This window comes from Triticum dicoccoides, chromosome 5A (assembly GCF_002162155.2).
Source record: "Triticum dicoccoides isolate Atlit2015 ecotype Zavitan chromosome 5A, WEW_v2.0, whole genome shotgun sequence".
NCBI classification, from domain to species: domain Eukaryota; kingdom Viridiplantae; phylum Streptophyta; class Magnoliopsida; order Poales; family Poaceae; genus Triticum; species Triticum dicoccoides.
Window position 1 is genome coordinate 39,217,692 of NC_041388.1, and position 13,712 is coordinate 39,231,403.

At 50.7% G+C, this 13,712-nt stretch overlaps 1 protein-coding gene across 1 annotated transcript; it reads left to right on the plus strand.

Moving 5' to 3' along the window:
- The first annotated feature begins 1,701 nt into the window (after window positions 1-1,701).
- LOC119298962 (protein kinase PINOID-like) lies at window positions 1,702-3,451 on the plus strand. Its single transcript, XM_037576269.1, has one exon. The coding sequence runs from the start codon at window positions 1,783-1,785 to the stop codon at window positions 3,214-3,216; it is 1,434 nt and encodes a 477-aa protein (XP_037432166.1). The 5' UTR covers window positions 1,702-1,782; the 3' UTR covers window positions 3,217-3,451.
- The last annotated feature ends 10,261 nt before the right edge of the window (window positions 3,452-13,712 follow it).

The following is a 13,712-nucleotide window of genomic DNA, read 5'->3' on the forward strand; positions in this document are numbered from 1 at the left end:
TCGTATGTTGTGAAACTGACGATGTATGAACCGTTGCTTTATTTATAAAGCTGGGCGAAAGCCTATTTCAAGAAGATGTAGGGGACCGAGGTCATGTGCAGAGCCTCTAGATGCTGAACTCCTTGTCCGTATGGAGGGCGTGAACCTTGCTTTGCAGTGGACGCAACAACCCATAGAAATGGAGACGGACAGCCTCGCTCAATATGATCAAGGTAGTGGAGAGGGACCGGTCTTGTTATGCCATGCTTACTGACCAGATTAGGAGACTGCTGGGAGACGGGAGATTAGTTAAACTAGCTCATATACGTAGAGGGCATAATGGCATTAGCCATTACCTGGCTGCTTTTGGTGGAATTGAGAAACGCACGGTTGTATGGCTGGGTTCAGGACCAGGTGTGGTGCCTGACTTATGTAAGAATGACATTGATCCCGAGTAATAAATGAAAATTATTTTTCGCCCGCAAAAAGGAAAAGAAAATGAAAGGATCAAAACCTTGTCTTAGCTTTTGGTCGGAATTGGCTTAGACGGGTCCTGCGCACCAGAGCCACGTCGAAGCCAATAAACGTGTGCTCATTTCCGCAAGAAGAAGAAGAAGAAGAAGAAGAAGGAGAAGAAGAAGAAGAAACGTGTGCTAAGTTTGGTAGCGAAGCTCAGCACAATATTACCTTGAAGCCTCAAACAGGGGAGGGGGTCACCGTTTCCTCTCTGGTGTAGCAACCCGTTTTTCCAACTAGGCTGATAGAAAAATGTTCAAAGAGACAGAAATGCACAACGGGGTAACCCGTTTCCTCGGAACGCATCGCTGCGTGTCGCCTCTCGGTTCGGTAACATGGTTTTGGGTTTGTAAGCCGTTTCGGTGATATATATGCGGTACACGCACGGTTTCTGATGATGACAACGTCTATTTTCTCGGAATGAAAACACGTCCGGCCAAACTCCAAAAGCTTTAGAGTCGTACCACCACCGGTGCGGTGCAAATTGGATCCATGAACCCCGTTTAAAGATCCACATGCATGCATGCATGCATGTACCGGAAGAGACAGTGTCACCATCCTAGACCCCACACGGCCGCACGAGACCAAAGAAAAAGAAGCAGAGCGCACATCTCCCTTGCCCCACGACCGTCCCGCACGATGCACGGGAGCACGTAGCTCGCACCAACCAGGACGGATCGGTACATGCATACGTATCTCTCATACAAAACCCTTTTAGAACCAGCAAGACACGCTACACTGCTCACACTACTGCTACTACTACTTGACTGGCACTAGCAGACCGTCGTAGGAGCGCACTGCAGTAGGAGGAGTAGGAGTGAGCGACGCACGTCCAACATACAGTGCATGTCGCATGCACCGGCACGTACCGGCACACCCAACCCAAATCCCCGGTGGTGCCCAGTGGGTGGCTGTCTCGCTCGCTCCATCTGGCAACCACCCATTCGCAGGCCACACCCAGTTTGATTTGCGGAGTACGGTAAAAAGTAGATTTCTTACGGCGCTGCGAAATGGCGGCCATGCCCCTACTGCCCACGGGCCTAGTCCCCATGCCAGACGACCGTCTGACGAGCCTCTGCCGGTGGCGCTGACCGGCGGGGCACGCCGGGCCCGCGTGTCATCGAGGCGTGCGTGCCTCGTCGCCGTTGGTATAAAACGCCCGGAGACCCAACAACCGTCCAAGCAACAAAGCACTAGCAGAGCGAGAGGAGAAGAAGCTTCCGTCGTCGTCTCACTGTGTGCCACTGTGCGAGCGAGCGAGGAGAAAGGTGCCGCCCGTGCGTTTTGATGGTGGCCGCGGTGCGAGCTCCGGTGCCCAGGAAGCCGCCCGCGGAGGGGACGCTGCTTCTGGCGGCGGAGGAGGGGCTGTCGGACCTGGACACGGCGTCGTCCACGGGGGCGCCCAACTCGAGCCTCAGCTCGGCCAGCAGCGCCGGCAGCCTCGCGCGCTGCTCCAGCCTCTCCCGCCTCTCCTTCGACTGCACCCCGTCCGCGGCCATGTCGGCGGCGGCGTGCTCCCCGCGCCCGTCCGCGGCGTTCCGGCCGCACCGCTCCGGCGACGTGGCGTGGGCGGCCATCCGCGCGCTCTCGGCGGCCTCCCCGGCGACCCCGCTCGGCCCCGCGGACTTCAGGCTCGTCCGGCGCGTCGGCGGCGGCGACATCGGCACCGTGTACCTCTGCCGCCTCCGGGCCTCGGCGGAGGCGGAGGCCCCGTCGTGCATGTACGCGATGAAGGTGATCGACCGCCGCGCCGTGGCCAAGAAGCACAAGCTGGAGCGCGCGGCGGCCGAGAAGCGCATCCTGCGGCTCCTCGACCACCCGTTCCTCCCCACGCTCTTCGCCGACTTCGACGCCGCCCCGCGCTTCTCCTGCGTCGTCATGGAGTTCTGCCCCGGCGGCGACCTCCACTCGCTCCGCCACCGCATGCCCTCCCGCCGCTTCCCGCTCCCCTCCGCCCGCTTCTACGCCGCCGAGGTGCTCCTGGCGCTCGAGTACCTGCACATGATGGGCATCGTCTACCGCGACCTCAAGCCGGAGAACGTGCTGATACGCGCCGACGGCCACATCATGCTCACCGACTTCGACCTGTCGCTCCAGTCCACGTCGTCGCCGTCGCTGGAGCCCGCCGTCCCCGAGGAGGAGGAAGAGGAGGAGCCGCGCAGCGCGTCCTGCTTCCCGATACGTTTCAGGCGGCGGAGGCACCGTCGCCGGTGCGCGGCGTCTCCCCCGCGGTTCGTGGCGGAGCCGGTGTCGGCGCGGTCGTGCTCCTTCGTGGGCACGCACGAGTACGTGGCGCCGGAGGTGGCAGGCGGCGGCGCGCACGGCGCTGCCGTGGACTGGTGGGCCTACGGCGTGTTCCTCTACGAGCTCCTCCACGGCCGCACCCCGTTCGCGGGCGCCACCAACGAGGACACACTCCGCAACATAGTGCGCGCGCCGCTCACCTTCCCCACCTCCTCCTCCGGCACCGGCTGCCACGCCGACGTCGCCGCGGCGCGGGACCTCATCGCGCGCCTGCTCACCAAGGACCCCGCCGCCCGGCTCGGGTCCCGCCACGGCGCCGCCGACGTGAAGGCCCATCCCTTCTTCAAGAGCCTCAACCTCGCGCTCCTCCGGTCATCGCGTCCACCCGTCGTCCCCAGCGCCCCGTTGCACCGGTCGCAGTCCTGCAAGACGCCGGCGTCGCGCAAGCCGGACACGCAGCGCTTCGACCTCTTCTGACCGACCGACCGGCCGACGTCGTCGTAGCCTCCCCGAGTCAACACCGGCGGCTGGAGGCAAACCTCCTCCGGCCGTCTCGTGGCGCCGGGGGCGACGTTAACCCCTTGATAATTACGACTCCTAGCTAGCGCTAGCGCATGCATGCATTGACCTAGCCTACTACTACTAGTATTAGCTGCCAGTGCACCCTTGTACAATCAACTGTTAATCACGCTTCTCAGCACTGTTAATCTCCCATGTGCTAGTGCTGCCTTGTGCCCTACAACTATTCGAGGTTACACTTGTCACTCCATTTTCTACTTAAGGGACGTCTGTGAATCGTGTCGCGGCTTTGACACGGATTATTGATCAAGGAGTACACTGATTAGTTTTTAGGATTTGCGTTAATGATGTGGTGGTGCTATCGGGACAAGCGTCACATGGGTGTTGGAGCTGTCTGGTCACAGGGCTGCGGTTCCCATTAATCGCTCGTTGACCTGTCCCTTGCTTCTGTCTCCTCTCATCTGTCTCTGGGCGTGTCCATATGATGTGGCCTCATGAGCCTGAGTGATTTCGGTTCGTGGTGTGGTTCAGCTTGCCGGGGAGATAAGTGACATTCCCAACAAATGGCCGGTTACTCATCTTATCCGCCCAGAGTTTTTCCTGCTCTCGTGTTTTCATGTCTCTACACAATCTTTTTATCCAAGAGTTTCGCAGGAATTACTAGAAAATATTCCTGAGTTGGTGATTTGATTGGAACACACTGTTTTTTCCTGCGTGTGGAGATGTCTCTGACTTTCTCAGTGCAGGTGAGCCCGTGCATGCCGGGAGCGGCGACCTTGGAGCGCGCACACAGTGTTCGTTTCCTTTTGCGCGCGCGCACGGCAGCAGCGACGCACACGGCAAGTGCACATCGTCAGCCGCTGCTGGCTGCTGCTGCGCTGCGCTGCAGTGCACGTAGGGCGGTCGCGCCCCGCCCGGCCGGCGCGCGCGTATGGTCGCCGGCCGGCAGCCGTGGACCGCCCCCCGGCTTTGCCGTGCCGTACCGGCGGTAGCCGACCCCGTCACGCAACGTGACGTGCCTGCCGGCCGGTCTTCTCCGGTCGACAGATCCGTGACCGGTGCCTGCTGGAGCCGGAAAAGCTTGACGCGACACGTACGTAGCTATACGCCGGGCGTACCCCGTACAGGACTGTACAGGTCTGCGCGTGTCGTGTCCCTGGTCACCACCTTGAGAGCCTTGGGCGCACGCCACCCCGCCCCCACCTGCGGCCCTGCCCCGGGCCGTGGATGCATCGACGCACGCATGGGACGGACGCGCAGCCTTGCGCAGAGCCAGCGGCAGCCTTGACCCCAAACATGGTAAACCCAGTCGCCTCGATCCGGCCACCGCGCTCTGCATGCCCGGCCCGGCCCGGCCACCGTAGCCGAAGACGATGAGGATGCAACGCATCTCGTCGGCGGAACCGGAGTGTTAACCTAATGTAAAATAAAAAAGGAAAGTTAGGAACGGTTAGTAGATAGCTAATAGATTGTTTAGTGTTGGTATTTACTGTAGATATAAGTAATTTAAATTTTATTTTATTTCACCATCAATTTGTTTGCATGTAGTTACTATAAATATACACGATAGATCATCGATTTATAAATTAATTTAAATCATTTTAGCCATAATCATATGAATAGAAAAAAGAAAAGATAGGGTACTATAGCTTTTCTAACATTTCTTTTCAATGTTAAAGGATCCGGTTCCCTCGTCGCCTCACCGGGCCAGTAGAACAGCAAGTAGATCGAAGCATGTGATTGAGGACCCCAACCAACAAACTAATCTCTCCCTCATGATGATGGTGAGACGACGCCGGCCAATTTATCCATCATTCTATGCTATGGATACGTCGGGCCGTCCGAGTTCTCGCCATCGATCACCAGCACTAATTTGTCGATCATTATTTCTGCTGCCTTTGTTTAATCACGAGGCATGGCTAGGTGGCTCGGCCGTCCGAGTTTTCGCCATCGATGAGCCAGCCAGTGGAGCCACACTGACACCTAGCCTCTCTAGTCTATCTTCTTCGTGCTCGCAACAATGGGACTACGTACAGGCACGTGATTGATCACCAGCACTAAGGCTGGTCATAGTGGGGAGTAACTTAGACTAGTAACATACATATGTTACTAGTCTATATTACTACCTTCATAGTGGATAGTGTCATAGGTGTGGACATAGTTGCCTTCATTTATTACTTTGTAGACTCATTATGCATTGGAAACCGCTTTGTGATGGTAACATATTATGTTACTCTATTTGCCTCTCTCCTCATTAACTACTTGCCACATCATCATTTTTGCTTATGTGGCATCTATGTTACTACCTATGTTACTCCCACTATGACCAGCCTAAGACAGGGGTACTGATGTCGTCATGTGGGTGCATTAAGCAGGCGGTGCACGCAGAGGTTTCACCATGCTGGGGGCTGGGAGGATCGAGGCGCAGGAGCCCCATGCAGCGCAAAAAGGACTGCCCGCCTAGGAACTAGCCTGTACGTAGCCTATACCCAGCATCGATCACCTGCAGCTGCTCTGCCTCTGCGGTGTGTGTTGGAGCCTTGGAGGAGATGAAAAGGCCGGAGAGGAACAGCGCGGCTAGTCCTAGAGTGGAGTAGAGAAGGAGGCGTGAAAAGGCAAGCTCTGTACGCACGTCCCGCTCCGTGAGCCGCGCGGCCTCCCTATTCGACTACGACTAGTTTATGGCTCCGTCGCGTCGGCGCCAGAAAGCTGCTGCGCCTGTATCTTCTCTTGGCCATTGATGGTCGCGGCAGGGCTATCTCTGCGCGCCATTGCACCAGGCTATGGAAGCTACGGGTGGTGGATTGGTGGTACAGTACTTTACTTTGAGTAGCGTAGCGGTGGCCGTGCTGCCGGTACTCTCTCTAGTGGCACGGCCAAGGACTGCACGTAGAGCTAGCGCCCGTGCTGGTAGTGGCGAATCAGTCCTTGTTTACTGTGCTAATCGCCTAATCCGTCGCCCCTGGCCTGCAGCAGCATTTCAGCAGTGTAGCGTTTCTTGCTGGTGCTTACTGCTTATTAGCGTTTTTGGACGTGCATGAGTGACGTGTCGTATGCAAGATACGTACATATGCATGCACCGATCGTGGTCGTGCCGTGCATCGGCGGGGCAGGGGAGTCGATGTGTACGTGCGTGCTGCGTGCATGGGGTTTTCTTTGGTGTCGCGCGGCCATCCCTGGGTTGATGGTGACCTTGTCTTCAGGTACATGCATGTGGTTCTCGGAACGGAAGTTCATTTTATACGTATTCTAGATTTAGGAATTTGGACGGACATGCTTTCGTTCTAGGAAATGAAAAACCGTTCTCATAATCAGGGACTGTGTCTATAATGTGTCGCACGAAAATTGTTTCATCGAAACAGCCAACTCGACAGTTCCAACGGGGACTCTCAAAACGGACGCAATATTTGTTAGCCGGCCGGTTCGGACTCGTCTATGAATACGGTACACGGATACGAGAGCCGGTTAGCCAATGGTATCCTCTACGCATCTGGGTCCAGTCAATTTCATTTTAATTAAATGTGTACCGATATAAGCAAATTAAAATGTGGTGTTCACTGCGTGATGTAGGGTAGGAACCCTAGGGGTCGATCTTTCACAAAAGAAGCGGATCCCGCGAGGAACACGAATAACACTAGGGGAAACACGAGGGGAAATCACAAAGGGGAACACAAGAGAAACACTCAAACCAACAAGATTAAGTCACACATGTGCTAGATCCTCGAGTACATGAGAGGTCACACGATCCACGGTCAACTAAGGACGATACAAGTAGCACGATCTTCTCCTTGAGGAGGTCTTGAGGTTCGTCCCGTAAAGGGGGCTTGAATCCGCTTGTGGGATGTTCTCCGAGGAGGCGGATCTCCGAGGAGAAGGTAACCAAGTGGATGAGCAAAGCTCTCACACAAAATATGAGCTAATCCTTTGGTAACCCTAACTAGGAGGAGGGAGAGGTCTATTTATAGTCTTAGTGCAAAAGAGGGGCGAAGTGGAGGGGTACATGGGCTTCGGCCCGAAACTGGACGCAGCCAGGGTCCGGACGTCTGTGAGGCGCCGGTCGTCCGGAGGCTCGCGGAGGTCCGGACGTCCGTAGATCTTCGGATATCCGTAGATTAGGTTCTGTCGCCACGGCCTCGGACGTCCGAAGGTGTCCGGTCGTCGAGTCGCCGGTCGTTCGGTCTGCCTCGGACTTTTGCTAATTTCGTTCTGTTGGCGTACGCCGGTCATCCGGAGGGGTTTGGTCGTCCGGAGCCTGGGAGTCGTCCGTCCGGCCGCTGTAGCCTTTCCAAGAGTGAGTTCCTTGGGCTGTTGTGACCTCCAGGGGTCGGACGTCCGGGATGGGCCGGTCGTCCGGAGCCTGTAGCTTTTTCCGCAGCTCTCTTTCTTCTCCGTCTTCACGTCCATCTTCTTCTTCTAATTCTCCTTGCTCCTTAGCTTCTTCATGGCTACCTCCTTGATACCTGAGTATGCACAATGTCTCCGTTTAAGATAGTAGCCATGTCTCATGTGCAATGAAGTGGACTTGTGAGTGGAGAGATGTCACCTCGGTTTCTAGAGCTCTTGCACGTGCTCATGTCATTGGTCCGCTAGTCACTTGGTGAGACGATGGTAGGTCCATGGGGATGACCTTGGGATGCTCCGCATCATCTCCCCTCCCTTGGGAAAGATCTGAACTCGGATCAAATTTTTCATCACCATGGTAGGGCGAGAGGTCCTTGACATTGAAGATGTCGCTCGCGGAGTACTTGTCGCGTGGGATGTCGATCTTGTAGGCGTTGTTGTTGTAGCGTGCAAGCACCTTGAAGGGTCCATCCGCTCGTGGTAGGAGTTTGGACTTGCGTTCGGTAGGGAAGCGGTCCTTGCGAAGGTGTAGCCACACAAGATCAGCAATGTTGAATACCATGGGGTGCTTGTTGATGTTGAGCTTGGTCGCAAGACGTTGTACTTGGCGCTCGATGGTGTGCCTTCTATCCTTATGCACCTTCTTGAGATGATTCACACATGCACTTGGGTCCATATTGATGCGCTCTTGGAGTGGTAGAGGAAGAATGTCCAATGGTGACAATGGGTTGAATCCGTAGATGACCTCAAAGCGGGACTTGCCGGTAGTTGAGTGTCTCGCGCGATTGTAGGCGAACTCGGCGATCGGTAGACACTCCTCCCACTCCTTGATGTTCTTCTTGATGAGCATGCGAAGTAGAGCGGCGAGTGTGCGGTTGGTCACCTCCCTTTGGCCGTCGGTTTGTGGATGGTACGCCGCGGAGAAGAGTAGCTTGATTCCGAGCTTGGCGCATAGGGTCTTCCAAAAGGAGCTTAGGAACTTGACGTCGCGGTCCGAGACAATCGTCTTTGGCACTCCATGTAGACGCAATATTTCCCTACAAAAGAGATTGGCAACATGTGAAGCATCGTCTATCTTGTTGCAAGGAATGAAATGTGTCATCTTAGAAAATCAGTCCACAACAACAAATACCGAATCCTTTCCATTTCTAGTCCTAGGCAATCCAAGTACAAAATCCATGCTAATATCTTTCCATGGTTGATATGGAATTGGGATAGGCATGTAAAGACCATAGGATTGAGCTTTAGACTTAGCTTTGCGACATGTAGAGCATCGGTTGATGAAGCGGTTGACGTCGCGAAACATCTTGGGCCAAAAGTAGTTCGTGGAGAGCGTAGTGAAAGTCTTGTCGCGTCCAAAATGTCCTATTAGTCCTCCTCCATGAGATTCCTGCAGAAGCAATAAACGAAGAGAAGACTCAGGGATACAAAGCTTGTTAGCTCTCATAAGATATCCATCTTTGATGTAATAGCGTTCCCAAGAGGTATGCGTCAAACATTTGGCATAAGGTATAGCAAAAGTAGGATCATGCTCATACAAGTCTTTTATTTGCTTAAAGCCAATGACATCCATTTCAAGTTGAGTAACAAGCATGCATATACGGGAAAGTGCATCGGCCACAACATTTTCCTTACCTTTGATGTACTTGATGATATAAGGAAAAGACTCAATGAATTCACTCCATTTAGCATAACGCTTGTTCAACTTAGTTTGACCCTTAAGGTATTTAAGCGTTTCATGATCGGTATGAATGATGAATTCATGAGGGCGAAGATAGTGTTCCCATTCATGCAAAGCTCGCACTAAAGCATATAACTCTTTGTCATAGATGGGGTAATTGAGTTGCGCTCCGGAAAGTTTCTCACTAAAGTAAGCTATGGGGCGCTTCTCTTGGGTTAACACACCTCTATGCCATTACCACTAGCATCACAATGAATCTCAAAGGGTTTGTCAAAGTTGGGTAATGCGAGCACGGGAGCATGAGTAAGCAAATTCTTAAGCTCATTGAAAGCGGTATCTTGGGATGGTCCCCAAACAAAAGACACATTTTTCTTGCTCAAAGCATGAAAAGGTGAAGCAATGGTGCTAAAGTCCTTCCCGAATCTACGGTAGAAACTGGCTAAACCAAGGAAACTACGCATTTGTTGCAAATTGGTTGGTTGGGGCCAAGTTTTAATAGCATTGATCTTAGAGTCATCAACATGAACACCCTTAGAGGAAACAACAAAACCCAAGAAAACGAGCTTATCAACGCCAAAAAGGCACTTATCAACGAGCTTATCAACGCCAAATAAGATGATCCCTCGTAATAATTTCAAGAAAGTGCTCCCCCTAATTGTGCACCGTTGTGAAGGTTCGTTGTTTCGAAGCACCACATGATGATCGGGTTTGATAGATTCTAACATTCGAATACAACGGGTGTAAGCCAGATTTACACACGCAATACACTTAGGTTGACTTGACGAGCCTAGCATGTACAGACATGGCCTCGGAACACGGAAGACCGAAAGGTCGAGCATGAGTCGTATAGAAGATACGATCAACATGAAGATGTTCACCGATGTTGACTAGTCCGTCTCACGTGATGATCGGACACGGCCTAGTTGACTCGGATCATGTTTCACTTAGATGACTAGAGGGATGTCTATCTGAGTGGGAGTTCATTAAATAATTTGATTAGATGAACTTAATTATCAAGAACATAGTCTAAATTGTCTTTGCAAATATGTTGTACATAAATAGCTCACGTTGTAGCTCCCTGTTTCAATACGTTCCTAGAGAAAGACCAAGTTGAAAAATATTGTAAGCAATGATGCAGACTGGGTCTGTAGTCCGAGGAGTGTTCTCACTGCTACACAGAAGGCTTACGTCTTTGATGCACCGCTTGATGTGCAAACCCCTACAACGTCGTCTGTGGATGTTGTGAACACCTGACAGACACATCCTGATGACTACTTGATAGTTTAGTGCACCATACTTTACGGCTTAGAATCGGGATTTCAATGACGTTTTGAACGCCATAAGACATATGAGATGTTCTAAGAGCTGAAATTGGGATTTCAGGCTCATGCCCGTGTTGAGAGGTATGAGACCTCTGACAAGTTCTTTTGCCAACAAGATGGAGGAGAATAGCTCAGCTAGTGAGCATGTGCTCAGAATGTCTGGGTGCTACAATCACTTAAATCAAGTGGGAGTTAAACTTCCAGATAAGATAGTGATTGATAGAGTTCTCTAGCCACTATCACTAAGCTACTAGATCTTCGTGATGAACTATGACATGCAAGGGGTGGAGTTGATCCCGGAGCTGTTCGCGGTGCTTAAGACCGCAAAAGGTAGAAATCAAGAAGGAGCATCAAGTGTTGATGGTTTAACAAGACCACTGGTTTCAAGAAGGGCAAGGGATAGAAGGGAAACTTCATGGATGGCAAACCAGTTGCCGCTCCAGTGAAGGAACCCAAGGTTGAACCCAAACCCGAGACTAAGTGCTTCTATTGTAAGGGGAACGTTCACTGGTAGCGGAATTACCCCAAATGCATGGTAGATAAGAAGGCTGACAACTTCAACAAAGTATATACGTGTTATTAATGTGTACCTCACTAGTACTCCTGGTAGCACCTGGGTATTGGATACCGGTTCAGTTGCTATTATTGGTGACTTGAAGCAAAAGCTACAGACTAAACGGAGACTGGCTAAGGGCGAGGTGACGATGTGTGTTGGAAGTGTTTCCAAAGTTGATAAGATCACCATCGCACGCTCCATCTGCCTTCGGGATTAGTATTGAACCTAGATAAATGTTATCAGGTGTCTACGTTGAGCATGAATATGATTAGATCATGTTCATTGCAATACGATTATTCATTTAAGTTAGAGAATAATGGTTATTTTGTTTACATGAATAATACCTTTCATGGTCATGCACCCTATGTGAATGGTTCAGTGAATCTCGGTCGTGGTAATACACATGTTCAAGCCAAAAGATGTAGATAGTACCACTTTCTTGTGGCACTGTTGCTTAGGTCATATTGGCATAAGATGCATGAAGAAACTCCATGTCGATGGATGTTTGGAGTCACTTGATTTTGAATCGCTTAACACATGCGAGCCATGCCTCATGGGTAGGATGACTAAGACCCCGTTTTCAGGTACAATAAAACGGGCAAGTGACTTGTTGGAAATCATACATGCTGATGCGTGTGATCCAATGAGAATTGAAGCGTGCGGTGGATATCGCTATTTTCTCATCTTCACTGACGATTTGAGTAGATATAGGTATATTTACTTAATGAAACACAAGTCTAAAACATTTGAAAAGTTCAAGCGGTTTCAGAGTGAAGTTAAGAACCATCATAACAAGAAGATCAAATTCCTATGATCTGATCGATGAGAATTTCTGAGTTATGAGTTCGGCAATCACTTAAGACATTGTGGAATTGTTTCACAGTTGAAGCCACCTGGAACACCACAGGGTAACGGTGTGTCCGGTCATCGTAATCGAACCTTATGAGATATGGTGCGATCTATGATGTCTCTTACCGATCTACCGTTTCATTTTGAGGATATGCATTAGAGACAGCTGCATTCACTTTAGATAGGACACCATCTGAGTCCGTTGAGATGATGTCGTATGAATATGGTTTGGCAAGAAACCAAAATTGTCGTTTCTTAATGTTTGGGGCTGCGATGCTTAAGGCTTCAGCCGGAGAAGCTCGAACCCAAAAGAGGACAAACACATATTCATAGGATACCCAAAGGTGACAGTTGGGTATACCTTCTATCTCAGATCCGAGGGCAAATTGTTTGTCGCTAAGAACGGGTCCTTTCTCGAGAAGGAGTTTCTCTCGAAAGAATTGAGTGGGAGGAAGATAGAACTTGATGAGGTTGTCGAACCTTTACTTCAACCAGAGAATGATGCAACACAGAAAGATGTTTTCTGTGGCGCCTACGTCTATTGAATAGGAAGTTAATGATAGTGATCATGAAGCTATGGATCAAGTTGATATCGAACCTCGTAGGTCGACAAGGATATGTACTACTCTTGAGTGGTACGGTAATCCTGTCTTTGATATCATGTTGTTAGACAACAATGAACCTACGAGCTATGGAGAAGCGATGGTGGGCCCGTATTCCAACAAATGGTTAGAAGCCATGAAATCCAAGATAGGATCCATGTATCAGAATAAAGTATGGACTTTGGTGGACTTGTCCGATGATCGGCAAGCCATTGAGATAAATGGATCTTTAAGAAGAAGACGGACGTGGGCGGTAATGTTACCGTCTATGAAGCTCGACTTGTGGGAAAGAGTCTTTTCACAACTTCAAGGAGTTGACTACGATGAGAATTTCTCACCCTTAGCGATGCTTAAGTCCGTCGGAATCATGTTAGCATTAGCTATATTTTTCGATTATGAAATCTGACAGATGGATGTCAAAACAAGTTTTCTTACCAGTTTTCGTAAGAAAAGGTTGTATGTGATACAATAATAGGTTTTGTCGATCCTAAGGATGCTAAAAGGTATGCTGGCTCCAGCAATCCTTCTATGGACTAGAGCAAGCATCTCGGAGTCAGAATATATGCTTTGATGGAGTGATCAAAGCTTTTAGGTTTATACAATGTTTGCTAGAAACTTGTATTTACAATAAAGTGAGTGGGAGCACTACAACATTTCTGATAAGTATATGTGGATGACATATTGTTGATTCGAAATAATGTAGAATTTCTGGAAAGCATAAATGGTTGTTTGAAGAGTGACTTTCAAAGGAAGACCTGGATAAAGCTGCTTACATATTGGGCATCAAGATCTATAGAAATAGATCAAGACGCCTGATGATACTTTCAAAGAACGCACACCTTGACATGTTTTTGAAGGAGTTCAAAATAGATCAGTCAAAGAAGGGGTTCTTACCTGAGTTGTAAGGTGTGAAGTTGAGTAAGACTCAAGGCTTGACCACGGCAGAAGAAAGAGGAAGGACGAAGGTCGTCCCCTATGCTTTTCTCATAGGCTCTATACGGTATGCCATGCCGAGTACCGCACCTGATGTGTGCCTTGCCACATGTCTGGCAAGAGGGTACAAAGGTGATCTAGGAGTGGATCACCAGATAGCGGTCAAAATT